General features: G+C 40.6%; 1 protein-coding gene across 1 annotated transcript in view; it reads right to left on the reverse strand.

The window, feature by feature from the left end:
- TNFRSF21 (TNF receptor superfamily member 21) overlaps nt 1–15,194 on the reverse strand; it is a 72,744-nt gene that overhangs the window by 33,519 nt on the left and 24,031 nt on the right. The window contains exon 3 of the mRNA XM_004452797.4: nt 13,970–14,464. Within this exon, the coding sequence (XP_004452854.1) occupies nt 13,970–14,464 (495 nt within the window). The remainder of the gene's footprint in view (nt 1–13,969; nt 14,465–15,194) is intronic.

Genomic DNA, 15,194 nt, shown 5'->3' on the forward strand with positions numbered 1-15,194 from the left:
CTTAAGTGTGAGATGCCTGTTAGACATCATGCAAGTCTGTTGAGCAGGTGGGAGGATATTTGCACCTTTAGCACAGGAACCAGCTCCAGGCTGGATATACATGCATGGGGGAATCACCAACAGATAGACAGTACTTAAAGCCGTGGGCCTGGGTGAGTTCACCCAGGAGGGAGAGTGTGCAGGTAGAGAAGAGAAGAGGTCCAATCACTGAGCCCCAGGGCACTCCATTGTTTAAAGTTGGGGACACGAGGAGGAACCAACCAAGGAGATAGAGCAGAAACTGCCAGGGAAGTCGAAGGAGAACCAGGAGAGTGTTGCGTCCTGGGGGCCAAGAAAGAAAGTGTTTCATCAATGAGGAGGGAATCAAGAGGGCCACATGCTACCAACAGGACAAAGAGAGGCAAAATGGGACTAAACAACAGTTAAAAGAGTATTGTCAGACTCCAGGGAAAAGCAGCAAGATTGTGGGGAAAACAGTAACATATTTTACTGATTCTAAGACATTTGATGCATATTTTAATCAATGCCATGCCATAGCTCGACTGCACTGTTTTTTTCTTCCTTACAGGTGTATAAAGTAACAGTGTGCCTCAAATCCATGGGCTCTTCGCTTTCATGAAATACAGTGGTGTTATTTTTAATTTATAAACTTGAACCCACCTATTTTTAAGGTGTGATATATCATCAACAAACCTAATACTCTGAGTTCTGTATCTGCACTGCAATGTTAACCACTATCTATTCGTGAAGAATGATCAACAGATTTCTACAAATCGTTCTTCCTCTGCAAAATCCACTGACATAAAATCTGACTATGTTGATTCAAGGGTTTTTTTTCCCATTCATATTTTAGCCCTATTGGAGGGGGGGTTCCTGATTCATTTTTCAATACCCCTAATAGTTTAAATTCAAAACCTGTCAGTTGGATAAATTAAAGTATGAAATAAAATAAACATTTAAAATCAAGCCTTCCCTTTAAAGCCTAGAGGAAGAAGCTGCCAGTGCCTGGGTCTCAGGTGACAATGCCTTGGACTGGATCCCCTTGACCTCACCTTCATACTTCTGAGGGCAAAGGGCATGTCTCCTTGACACTTTGCACACAAGATAATGCTCTTTCCGGGTATAGCGAATAAGGCTTTTGTGCTCAGTGTGCTGTACAGTCCTCAAACATTCTAAGAAGTTAAACAGAAAGGCGCTGTCTGCTGGAAATGGTATTGTTGGAAGCAAAGGTGGAAAAGGTTGTGGAGTGGGGCTGGGGTGGAAAACAGCCAGCCTATTCCTGCCTCGGTAAAATGCCTGCGGGGCACGGGGCAGCCCTGGGTGTGGAATGCTGGGACACAGCAGCCTCTCAGAATAACCTGCTCCCTTCAGCCCAGCTTTCTGGTGTTTACACTTCACTTCTACTTCCCATAGGAAAATTGGGCTGACAGAGAGGATGGCTGTCTGGAATTTCCAGTCAAGGAGTCTACCTGGCAAAGGAGGAAGGACTTCTTTTAGTTGCCGCCGTCGCCATGGATGCTGCCTGGTAGTCGGCAAACCACCAGATTAAACAGATGTGAGTTCAGATTAGCAAGACTCCTTCACCTTTTATTTGTAACAGCCTTTATTTTTTAAAACAGTCCCTCTGAGACATCAGACACTGGGCATCTGACTTGAAAAAATTTCTACTTCAAATTTTCCATGAATAAAAGGGGAAATCAGGAATATCTTTCTACAGAAAATTGGATGACAATTTTGTGATGGTTTTACTCCAGAACAAGTGGGCTTTGCTATGGGAATTAAGTTTTTTTCCTTGATTTAGTATGGGGGGGCGGAATCAACCACAGAAATCTAAAAATTTCTAGCACTGGGTAATTGACAGTAAACCCAGATTCTAAGAGTCAAGAGGCAGTTTCTAGATCAAACTGCTGCCTGAGTTCAAAATCTAGCTATGATACTCTCTAGCTGTGTGACCCTGGGCAAAAAATTCTTAGAACATGATATGGCACTCGGTAAATATGATACAAGTCTTTGTTAATGAAAAACAAAGAAAACTGTAAATGGTAGAAGAAACCTTTCTTACGAAGTTAGAATAAATACTTCAGTAGTCACAGTTTATGTCATTGTTGTATCCCAAAACCACCTCCTGATTCTGCCTATGTTGGCACCAAATACCCCATAGCCTTAATTTGAGCAAAACTGAACTGGAGAAGTATTCATTTATTATTGAATTCCTAATACATTTCATTTTTTAAAAATTTCTGTATATCATGTATGATAGTTTTAATTCAAATCAAATATTTTCTTAAGTCATTCCTGAAATCTGAATGAAGAGTACACTAGCATTGTTCAAATACATCCAGGGCACAGCCTCCTGTTGCTCAAGCTATGTCATCTAACTACTGCAACTTCCAGGAAAGTTATACCAGGTGCAAATCCACTCCCACAATTGGAAAAGAGGAAGGTCTGTGAAGTTATGGATAAAAACCAATTCTCCCACACCAATCCTTGAATTGAACCACCATTCAAGAAGGAAACAGTTCTCAAACCTGCTGTTGGGATTCATAAGAACCTAGAACCAAGAAGGAGACACGTATTGAGTAAAATCTAAAGACGGCACATGGATGAGAAGAGATTCATTTTTGCTTACTTACATTAGGTGTTTTGGATTGAATTGAGTCAATCAACAAAAAGGCATGTTCAAGCCTTAACCCTCAGTCCTGAGAATGTGAACTTCTTTGTAAATAGGGTCTTTGGAGATGTTATTGGTTAAGATGAGGCTAAACTGGATTCGAGTGGGCTCTAACCCAATAGGGTTCCCTTAAAAGGAGAAGAAATTTGGAGGCAGAAGGAGAGACGGAGAGACGGAGAGATGGAAACAAAGCTGGGGGTATGTCACAAGTCAAGGGCCATCGTGGCCTGCCGGCCACCAGCACAACCCGGCCACCCCAGGGGATGCATAGCCCTGCCGACACCTTGATTTCGGACATCTGCCTTCAGAACCAAAAGACAATAAATTTCCATTGTTTAGGCCAACTCATCTGTGGTACTTTGTTACAGTGGCAAACAACAACACTAGGAAAGGTGGGACAACATTATCTTTTGCTTTGCTTGAGTAGTGGGCTGGGCACAGAGGATAGAATGAAAGAAGTAAAAAATATTATATATCCTCAGAAACTCAAGATGTCAAACACAGCTCAGTTCAAGGACAGCGTCTGAACTTTTTAAGTAAGTGAACTAAGCAAATTATGTCCTAGTTCTTAACATCATTTCCCCTAAGAACAATCTTTAAATACAGACTGGCACATCAAAGTTATACAAATAAAAGTTCCAACCACCAAGCGGCTGGTCAGTACTTAATTTAGTATTTGGGTTTCAGACCTAAGATAGCAAAGGGGTTTGGTTGTGAGTTGTTTTAAACTTCACGTTTCAGTGTTTGCATCACTGAAGAACAGGATTTTAGAATGGAAGAGAACCTTAGAGATACCTGAATCCAAGACCTTCGTGGTACAGATGAACAAAAGCAGGGCCTGACAAGTTCCCTTTCTTTTGCAGAGCTCCCCTCCCCCAGTCAATGCTCCCCGACTGAGCAGGCTTCCATTTTCACCCAGGCATGGTGTTTTCCTTCTCCCATTTCCCCACACTGCATTTATCACCTCACGGGTGTGCCTCACACTATTTGAGCAGGCAGCCTTTCTTCCTTTCACTCTCTGGAATGGCTAAAATCAGACTATCCATGCCACACTGTCACTGTCATTGTCTTTTCCATCTCTTTTCACACTCTTAATATTAGATAGACAGAGAGAGAGAGAGAGAGATAGCCAGATAGCTAGCTAGCTAGATAGATAGATGATCCTGTTGGTTCTATGTCTCTGCAGAATCCTGACTAATACATACACTGGTCAATGTGAACTTAAGGCATTTGATGGCCAAAGTTGCTACTGTAGATGTTTTTTCCTGCAGCCGTTCTTCTGGTCCATGTGCTTTCTTAATGGACTTCTACCTGGGGTGAAAATCAGATATAATTTTCCCTCTGCCCTGACCTCAGCTCTCCATGAAAACATCAGTATAGCTCATCCCTTTCACTTTCTTGTGGGATAAGAGAAGGAAAAGGAAACCAAGCTATCAGCTTTATCAATGTTGCCAACATGGTTTCATTCAACCTCCATTAACAATCCCACGAGGTAGGTGTTATACCCACATAACTGAAGAGAAAACTGAGGAGAGGTTCAGCTGACTTACTCAGTGAGGGCTGATATTCAAAACCTGGGTCAATCTGACTCCTTGGCCATCAGCTTTTACCACTCTATGCTGTCTCCCAGGTCTAAGTAAAGAGTTGGTGTTAAGCCTAGTAAGCCCTGGTCCCATGACAGTGTTTTGAACTTGATGTTCAAATATATCTAATTAAATGAAAACACAAGCTAAGCAGTTTAATAATTAGAGTCACTTTTTTGAAATTGCCTTTGCCTTCAGTTCCTTAAAGGTGAACTTGGTTAAAACTTATCTCAAACTTTTCTCCATCAGTTCAGAGTAGGGTAGCACAGTGTACAGAAGAAATGTTTACTTCCTATATTATGTTCTCCTGCTTCAGTCCAATTGCAATCAATTCAGAATCAGGGAGACGGATCATTCAGTTTCTCTTAGGAAAGCAATTCAACATAAAGATGTTGGCCACTCCCAAACATAAGACAACATTTCAAAAAGCAGGACAAAGTGGTAGCAATACGTATCCCCAAACACAAGATAACATTTCAAAAAGCACAACATAGTGGTAGCAATATGTAACTAAGAGAATAGTTCTCATTTAATCTAATATTTCTTTTTTTAAAAATTCTTCTTGCTTTGTTTAAAATTGCAGATAAAGAAACTTCCCTGTTTTTGTTTGTTCGTTTTTTAGGAAGTAAACAGATTGAACCCAAGACCTCGAATATGCAAAGCAGGCACTCAACCACTGAGCTACACGCACTCCCTAATCTAATATTCCTTTTGAATTTTTCTCTGAAGAAATGTGTGGTTCTCATGGCCAAAATCCAAGGGACCAAATTTTGCCTGGACTTCTGAAGAGCCACCTGCTGACCAGCAGGGAGCTTAGCCTATAACTGCAAGCAAAAACAGATTTGACATTGCCTTTCTGGAAGTGAAATAAAATATTTCTATACCCCCAGTTTTCCCACCACACATGAGGGACATTCTCCCCATCCCCAAGGAACAATTTTAAATTATCTTGTAAAATCTTAAACATATATTTCCAACAAATTACAAAGATGCACTGATCTGTGGTGAATGGGTAATTTAGGAGCCCCTTTACTGAGGAGAGTCATGTTCACACTAATGAGTCATGATAAGAATAGACTAAAGTTTAAGACGGTTTCAGTGTAACCACAGGCTAAACTTATTAATACTTAGCTAGACTGAGAGAGGGTGACTGCCAGCAAAGTATCCCAGAAGCTGGCTGCCCTGTACAGGTGATTGGGAGCTGCTGACCTCTGGTCAGCCAGCATAAGATTTAAGCAACTTTTCCAAAGCAGGTGAAGCCTTTCCCAGGTATGTCCACACTAGAAGTGTCCCCATTTGTGACCAACACACAGCTGTTCTCAGGGGTTCTGCTTGTGGCTGGGTTGTTTTGGCCCATATGAGGAGACCAAGGGCTCCCTCAGCATGAAATCGCAGTGACGGATGAGACTTTAGGGCAGGGCTTCTCAACTCCTTTGCAAGCAATGACCATGCTGGAATATTATATGCTTTGGTGACACATTTTAAGGGATTAAAAGACTCAAACATAGTTCTAAATAACTGCTCCATCTCTGCCATGCTACATAAGTGTTTCATACTGCCCCTACAAGCACACAGAGGCATTGTACATTCTCTTGGTCCTCCCTAATGGAGTCCTGATTTAAGTAGAAATTTTTTTCTGCCCGAACTTTCCTCAAGCTTAAAAGAGGGGGCTTGATGTAACATTCTTTTATGTTGCAGCGAATGCACAGTCCTTCCCTGCCATTGGGTTGGGGTTAAGCCTGGGCTCTCACCTCTGAGCAGCAGCACATCGTACTCCACTCTATAGCACGTGGCTGGACCCAATCAGGGCAATGTTTCCTCTGACAGACATCGGCAGGACAGTAACTATACTCACAGTTGGGGAAAAAAATAAGTTGTATACATTGATCAAAATTTGGTGGCCCTCCTCTGATGCATTCAAGCCTCCTCATTTTACCAAGAAAGCTGAGATACAAACAGAGCAAGTGCCTTGCCCAATAGCATCAGCTTTTTAGTAGCTGAACCAGATGTGGACCTCGGCTCCCCCAGGCCAGTGTGATTTCTGCTACCCACAACTCCTCCTGAGTGCTACAACCCAATCTTGGAGGAATGAGCCTGCCTAGTCTCAATCATCTCATTAAAAAAAAAAAAAAGTGTCCTTAAGGTTGTCCTTTTCCTGAGCAGCACAGCCCGCATGCCGCCCTTCCTCCCAGTTCTCCTCAAGAAGCACTGTATGGGTTCCGAGCTAAGAAGATGTCGGATGTGACCCCGTTTATCCTCTCAGTTCCTCTATGAAGAAAGCAGTGCAGAGCTAAGTCTCAAGCTAGAAGAATCTACTCGTCCTCTCTACTCAAGGTGTATCAGTTCCCTCAGCAGATGAAAGGTCAGAGACAGATGGGAACCCAAGCCACCCTCGCCTTTCCCTACCACTCCAGTCTAGCAAAGAGACAAAGTTGTGTCAGGCCACATCTTGAGACTTCTTATAAAAGCTGATTTCTATAAAGAAGAGATATAAGAGGTATGGGACAATTTTTAATAGAAAATGCAAAAACAACTATTATATTATCCGAGCTCTCACAGATATTTGCTTTGCCACTTAGACGTTCAGCAGACAAGGAAATGGTACTGGCTAAAGGTAAGGCTGAATACTAATTGCTAGAATTCAGGAAAGGCTCCAAGAAGAACCAAGCTGCTGATCCAAGCTGTATCAACTGCCAGGAGGCAAGAGAGAAAGATGACAAATCTATGGTATAGATCAGGAGTCGGCAGCCTACGTATGGCCCATGGGCCAAATAAATTTTGTAAGTAAAATTTTATGCCCATTCATTCATGTATTGTCCTGGCACTAGAAAGGCAGAGTTGAGTACTTGCAACAGACTATATACCCTTCAAGGACTAAAATATTTACTATCTGGCCCTTTACAGAAGAAGTTGGCTGACCCCTGGTAGGCAGTTTAGGAAAAAGGTAACTGCGGAAAAAAATAGATCCACATTCTGGTATGAAACCACTAAGGAGTCTCATTTCATTATCAAAGAAGCTGTCTGTCTACATGTGAGAGTACTGCTATAATAGATTAATACCTGAGCTAAAAAAGAATAACCCTACAAATTCACCCTCAGACCTGGTATGCAGAGAAAACCACATTTCTCAGAAGCTCTTTTAAGGTAGCAGTGTTTATAGTACTAGAAAAATCCAGTGTAGTTTAAACATTAAGGCATTGTACTGTACTACTGTACCTTATAATGTTAGAAAAATTCAATGTAACTCTTGCTCACCTGTCAGGAGGCACACAGAGATATAGCTGTAACTATGTGCTTCCTCACCTTTACTTGCATGTGTCGTTATCTGTACATTGTCACATCTGTACCACCACCCCCATCCTTATCACCCAAGATTACCAGATCCCAGGAACGATGTGTATTTTAAGATTAAAGCAAAAACTAATTTTTTTCTGGATTCTCCTTAGGAATGTCACCCTATAATTAACTTTCTTTGTTTCAATCGGTATAAAATCTGTGAGAAAATACCTTAACAGGAAGGCTGATTTAAGATCATATATCTCTAGTCTCCCACCAGCGAATAAACCCTCTTACCCTTCCTAGCCTAGTCATGGCCTATTCTGCTGAGCTGAGCAAATGAACCCAGCAGAGGCCCACCCCATCCCCTCTTCATGTTGACTCTGAATAAGTACAGTTTATTTTAAACAGAATGTTTCTGCCTTGTCCATGGCCATTATTTCTGTAAGTGAGTCAGGAACCTAAGAAATGATAGAGAGGAGGGGCTGATGCTGAGGGTGGGGGTGATGATGACGATGCACCATCTGTTTCATCTCTAACATCCTCACCTTCAGCACTGCTAGCATTTAGGGACCACGTACCATATGGCCAAGCAATGTTCTGACCACTGGGCACATATTACCTCATGCACTCTTCCTAACAACTTACATATTATTATTATTATTACCATTTTACAAATAAGGAAACTGAGAAACGGAGTGGTTAAATAAATTGCCCCAAATCATACAGCTGAGAGGTAAACTAGACCCTGGGTGCTTTGCTCCTAATGGCATATTTAATGCTTTTTTTCTAACTTTGTAAAGAGAGGCCCAGGGAAGTCAGTAAAAGCAATTAAATGAAAGTACATAACCAAGGAATGGTAAATCTAGAAGTTTAGAACCCAGGTATGCTGTTGTAAATTCTATTCTGATGCTGCTTTCTTCCAAAAATCCTTACCTCTACTGCCTCCTCCAGCCCCACCTCTGCCCCAGCCACAGGACAGGACTTCCACAAGCTTCTCTTGCTTCTCTGCCTAAGGCCACTCAAGAAGCTAATCCATTTCCATTCTAATTAAACCCAAACACTTAAGCATTTATAAAGGTGCCTTGGCCTTTGAAGAGGTAGGTTTCTTCCACTCTCTTTTCACCTCGACCGACCGCTCTCCAGTGGCCCAGGGCCAAAAGGGTCCCACTTGAAAGAAGCAAATCAGATGGAAGAATATCAACCAATTTATTCACTAGTTTTTGCACAGTTTAAAGCACTACTGTCACAGAAGCTTCCTTTAATTCTGAAAAATAATTATTCACATCTACGGCAATTCAGTAGAAAGAACCCACCTTTAAATCTTTGTTTAAAACCCTAATAACACGTGTTCTTATAAATCATTAAGAAAAAACTCCAAAGTTCAATGGCTTGAAAACAATCTAGTCTTGAAAGGATAAGTACATTGGTTCATGGATGCTCTAGCCCATGCTAGCCGATGGAAATTTCTGTGATGGTGGATATGTTCTGCATCCGTCTTGTCCAATATGTCCAATAGCCGTAAAGTACAATTAAGAAACTGAATTTTTAATTTTGCCCAATTTTAAATTGAATAGTCCACCTAGCTGGTGGTTACCATACAGCGCAGGGCAGCTCTAGACACCCTCCCACTCTTGAGCACTTGTGTGCCCAGAGCCCTGTGCTACTGGCTGTGTTGCAAGGTATGTGGGGAGACAGCACATTCATATGAACAGTTACAACTGACAGATGTAAGAACTAAGGAATTAAGAAATGATAGCTTATAATCTATTTTGACAGAATGAGACCTTTGTCCTTTTGCTGCTGAGGGTACCAAAAAGGGTGTTTGAGAAAGAGTATACCAGTACAGCCCCACGGACATCACTTTAAAGGAAATGCTGTTTTTCTATGTCATGTGCTTTAAGTAACTATACCAGAGCCATCACTGTCCCAGTTAAGTGCTTACTGATTACTAAAGCAAAGGACAGAAAAATGTGCTCATCAGGAACTAAGTACACCATAAACATGATATATCCAATTCCTTTGTTTCTCACTCCCTGCCCTTTTTTTTGTTGCTCCTCATTTTTCTAAACAGCCTGAATTGAATAGTCTAAAAGGAAAAGAAATATGACCGAAATGACAAAAGAGAGACTGTGTCTTTTTTTTTTTTTCTTTTTTCCTCCCTTTATCACCTTACAGAGCCCCCACAAGTACTTTCTGGTCAATTTCTACTCATCTGTTTTCAAACATCCCCTCAAAATTTGTAGGACAACAGGATATTGGGAAACCAAACTCAAACGTTTTGCAAAGAAAGAGGGAGGGAAAGGGAAAGAAGAGAACGGGGAAAGGAGAAGGGGTGCAAGAAAGAGAAAAGAGGAATGGTAATAGCACAAATTAGGATTTAATGAGAGAACAGCAATTGATTCATGTTCTCAAGCAGCCCCCATTCTCACTTGAAGCTGGACTACAGTTTTTTATTTTCTGTAGTTTTAAGAAGTGATGGTTTTGAGATCCTTTGGATCTTTCTCAGTACAATGTATGGTCAGTTGTATATGGACTAAATCTCACTATCTTCACTTTTTTACTTTTTGATCAAACAAAAAATATTGTTTTCCTGGTAACCTCCCAATTCATGTGACCCCACATTTTAATTTTAAATTAAGTTGGATCTTTTGGACCCCTTCCCTTATCCCATTGTGTTGGGGTTATATTTAAAAAAGAAATCAATTTTTTAAACCGACAAAAACATGGCAAATTGAGCATTAACAATAGATTTACATCTTGGTAACACTTGTACCCAAAAAACAATAAACTCTTAAATAGGTTTTTGTATATAATAAGCTATCAAGGGACTTCTAATTCTTATTGCAGAAAAAGATACCGAGTCTTCTTGTGAACTCTAGAAAATTATGTTGTTAAATTAATCCATTCCTGTGGGTGTGAACCTATTGAAGGTGAGACCCTTTGATTAGATTACTGCAGTTGGGGTCATTTGATTAGATTACTTCAGTAAGGAATAGCCCTGGGTGGGTCTTCATCCTCTTACTGGAATCCTTTATAAATGGGATGAGTATATAAGAAAAAAGCCCACAGCAATAGAAAGACAGACAAAGGAGCAGAAAGAATAGCATGATAGCAGAAGTTGAAATCAACAGAACCTGAGAGAGAGGAACGCAGAAGTTGAAGCAACAAGACCTAGAGGATAAAGGGATGGCATCTCCTAGTGACACCTTGATTTGGGTACTTTGATGGCCTCAGGACTGTAAGCTTGCAACCTAATAAATCCTCACTGTAAAGGCCACCCATTTCTGGTATACTGCCTTGGCAGCCTTTGGCAAACTAAAACAGACACATTGCTAGAACCCACCGCCCAGTCCCGATCTACCAAACATAAAATAGCTTTGACTTCAGAAAGGACAAAGCATCAAAATACCATGGCATTCTGTTTCTTCCATCCTTCTAGCCATATAAGGTATCATCTTGTGATTCCATGAAAGGAGTTCAGGTTTGTGGCTTTCGACTTTAAAAACCCAAGCCCACGGTAGGCAGACAGGCATAAGTGGAGCAGGATAATCCAAGAGATCTGGTAACTTCAGAGTCCTGAGGGTCTACACAGCTTTTGGGAGCATGGCATGGTCTGCTTAAGGGGGACAGCAGTGAGGTCTCAGACAGAGATAAACGATGCTCTCCCCACCCTCAGTCTCACGAACAACCAAGTGAAATGGACAAGGACCAGGAGATCTTATTAGACTGGATTATCTGCTGCCCAGAACTCACTGCAATCTGATCAAGGAGGCATTGTTTCTAGAGGCCTCTCTGAGCACCTGGAATAGCATGTATTAAACAGAACCTCTCTTTGTAAAGGGATTTGCCCTGGTTGTACCTTCATAACAGTTTGGAAAGAAAAGACTTTCTTTAGAAAAACAATTTCAATATAAGCATACCAATGCAAAAACCTGGGAGAAAAGGTTAAACTACTGGAAGAGAGAGTTACACCTGAATGAAACTACTGTGATTTGGTTTGAAAAGCCTATTGGTAAAGTACTGCTTTCAGAGAAGGCATGATGGGGCTTTGTTTTATTTGGTACTTTCATTCTCTTTACGAAATAAAATTATTGTCCTAAGGACACAAGTACAGTAGTTCACAAAGTCACCAAGATCATAAGAATGTTTAAGATCATTGTATGAAATTGCTTTTTGCTGGTGGATCAGTTTTTGCTTTTACCACTTGATGTGTTCCCAACAATTCTGACAACTATCCTGCAAAAGAGCATTTGGAAATGTAGCTGACCATAATCCAGACCCTATGTACAAATACTAAAGGAATGGAGTTGCCTATTTACCAAAGCGACTAACAAGAGGACAGTTTCATATATTTACTTTTTGCAGAAGGATGTTAGCATTTTTTTTCTCCCTGCTAATTAGATAAATCTGGAGCAGAACAAGTGTCCTGGCTGATCACTTAATGAGCAATCTAAGGCAATATCTGGCCCTAGACTGGATATTGTACTACAGAAAAAAAGTGAGCTATCAAAGGGCCTTACTGGGGCAAATGAAACATTTAATTGTAGATGGAAAATACAGTATTGTATCAATGTTAAATTTTATTGAGGCTGAAAACTGTGCAATGGGTTTTTAATTGAATATCTTTATTATTAGGAAATACTTAAGCGTTGGTACATAATGGGCCACATGTAATAAATGATATATTATGCATATTTTATCATACAAAATAGTATGCATATTTTTATCTAAAGAGAAAGCAAATGATAAAGCAAAAAGGCAAAATGTCAGCAGTAGGTCAATCTGGGCATGGGTATATTGATATTCTTTGTACTATGTTGCAGCTTCTTCATAAGTTTGAAATTATGCTCAAACAAAAAGCTTTCTTTTTTAACTAAAGAGAGGGAGGATTGAAGCTTCAGCCAGTCAAATTACCAGTAAAGATTTGTCTCAGTCGAGTCTATGGAGGCTCTATAGATGCAGAATGCTTGCTTCAGACCAACTTTTTGCTCGTCTTATGACCATTTTCATGAGTCAGCAAAGGAAACAAAATGAGCTTTTAAAACTTTCTAACAGTCCCTACATTTCAGATTATAATAGTAGTATGTGCTTATTATAGAAAACTTGGGGAAAGTACAGAAGTAATAGAGAAGAAAAAAAAGAAAACATATAAAAACCACCCCAAATCCCACCAACTGAAAGAAACACTATTATCATTTTAGCCTATTTCCTTTCAGTCTTTAAAGTTTTAAGAGAATTGAAATTATACAGTGTGCAGTTTCTTTTTTTTTTTCTTTAACCTAATATTAGCATTTTCCCATGTTACGGGAAAGAAAAAAACTACATAAATTCTTCAGTGACCAACATAAAATTCCATTGTATGGGTATGCCATAATTTCCTTATTTTCCTAAAACTGACCATTTGGTTTTTCCAATTTTTAATTATTACACATAATATTGAGTTAAAAATTAAGGATCTTTGTGTTTTCATCTTTTTTTTTTCTTTTTTAGTATTTCTGGTTTATATCCTTATGTTAGATTCACAGAAAGGTACTCAATACAAAATGCCACGCTTCCTTTTAGAAAGGTAGCAAATATTTTTACCTTAAGAGAAAGGGGGCACCTGAATGGGATTAACAGAAGTTGGAGCTAAAATCTTACTTTGGATTTAAAGAAAGGCAGGTTGATGCCACAGTCTATAAACTGCGGCCTTTCTATCAACCTTGGCTGCTGGTGCAAGTTCTTGTAGGCTACTTTTTTTGCTCTCAAAAGAAGAAAGACCAAAATGTTCCAAGCCTATATCAACACACACTGACTACTGGATAAAACACATAGGGCCCGGCCTTAGGTGATCATCAATATACTAAGCACTGGGTGTCTATAATACAAATACTCTCCTATCCTATTAGGAATGGGATCCTAAAAATTAAAGTGGATAAAAGTACACATGAGGAAAATGACAGAAATCTAAAAATAAGCTTCTGATTCAAAAGGGCAAACTTAAGACAAGGTATTTCCCCCCTCTATTTTCTTAGTGACCTAAGAGTCTATATAGAGTAAGAGTTCCAGCAGTCAGGAGACCTGGTGACCAATCTCATCTGTCTTGAACAAGCAAGTGGCTGAAGTTCAATGCAGCCATACCTCTTGGCATTCACATTTCTTTGTTTCTTAAATGACAGGATTGAATAAAATCCCTAAGGTCACTTTCTGGTCTCCGACTCGGCAACATCCTCCTATTTTAAAGGTGCTGGGGGGAGGGGGGAAAGAGGAGTTGCTCTCTCTAAATGCATTACATCTAATGCTGACCACCTCATTTTCCATAATACAACTAGATCAAATAGCACTTGGTCTACAAAAGAGATTCCAGAAACTATGCATTTCCCATCCCTCCAAAGAGCAGGGACTAGGAAAAGATAGGCAAGGGGTTCTGGAAGCAGAGATAAGACAAAAGGCTCACCGTGGCCATTGCAGTAGTAGATCCACTTCTCCCGGTTCTGGGTTGGGGTCATGGATTTCTTCAACCCTGCCTTTTCCACAATGGCACTGGGATCCTGCCGGGGACCCTTTTTCAGAGTCCTCGAGCTTTTCCGGATACTGCACACCACTATCACCACGAGCACCAGCAGCAGGAAAAGCACAATCATCCAGGGCAAATGCTCGTTGATGTCAAAATGCTTGTGCAGGTTCTGTCTGGGATGGCCCCTCTTGGAGGACTTGATGGCTGTGCTGGACTTCTCACCCCCGGTGGCCTCCATGGACGGCAGCATCTTCAGGATGTGTCTGTGGTGGGGGCCTTGCTGGCGGTCGACCACCTGGAGGTTTGGGAGGGTCTTGTTCACGTCTTCCTCCCTCCTCACTGAGCTTGTGTTGTCAGGGATTGTCCCTTCCTGGACACCACTAGGTACCTTTGGTCTAACAGAGGCAGAAGAGTTGGATTCTGTTGAGTTCGTGCCTAGAAAAAAAAAGTAAGGAAGGGGGGAAGAGCTTTTCCATATTTGGGGATCTAAATATTCCCTCTTCTCCCTGGCCATCTCTAAGCCAAGCCGCCTAATCAAAGAAGAGTAACCCTTGGAGCTGAAGAATTAATTATATTGCAATTATTCATAGAAGCCCTACCAACAACTTTATGTGGAGGGCAAAAACTGAATTAAATGGCTAACCATGCCTCCTTTACCCTCAGGAATCCAACATCTGAGCTTTGTAGCAGCTTCTCCTTTACTTAACATACTGAGCAGAGACTTATGTTCATAGCTATAGTCAACTCTTCATTATTATGGTTGTTCAAAAAATGAGGTCTTGGGGGGGAGGGGGGGGTGGGGGGGTGGGGTTGAATGGGACCTCACATATATATTTTTAATGTAATATTATTACAAAGTCAATAAAAAATAAAAAAATTAAAAAAAAAATAAAAAAATTAAAAAATAAAAAAAAAAAAAATGAGGTCAAATTTAACTGGGATGTTCATCCTCCTCCACCTCTACCTTTTGACTATTTCATGATGCATCAGGAAAACAGGAAATGTGACCAAGATAAAACAACTCAGATTCACTTTTTTTTTTAGGCAGTACCGGGGATTGAACCCGGGACCTCGTACGTGGGAAAGCAGAGGTTCAACCATTTAACTCACCTGCTCTGCAGCTCAGATTCAAATCTAATATTGACCAGTGAAAGCTTTGACAGGA

The sequence above is a fragment of the Dasypus novemcinctus genome, chromosome 11, assembly GCF_030445035.2.
Source record: "Dasypus novemcinctus isolate mDasNov1 chromosome 11, mDasNov1.1.hap2, whole genome shotgun sequence".
NCBI lineage: Eukaryota > Metazoa > Chordata > Mammalia > Cingulata > Dasypodidae > Dasypus > Dasypus novemcinctus.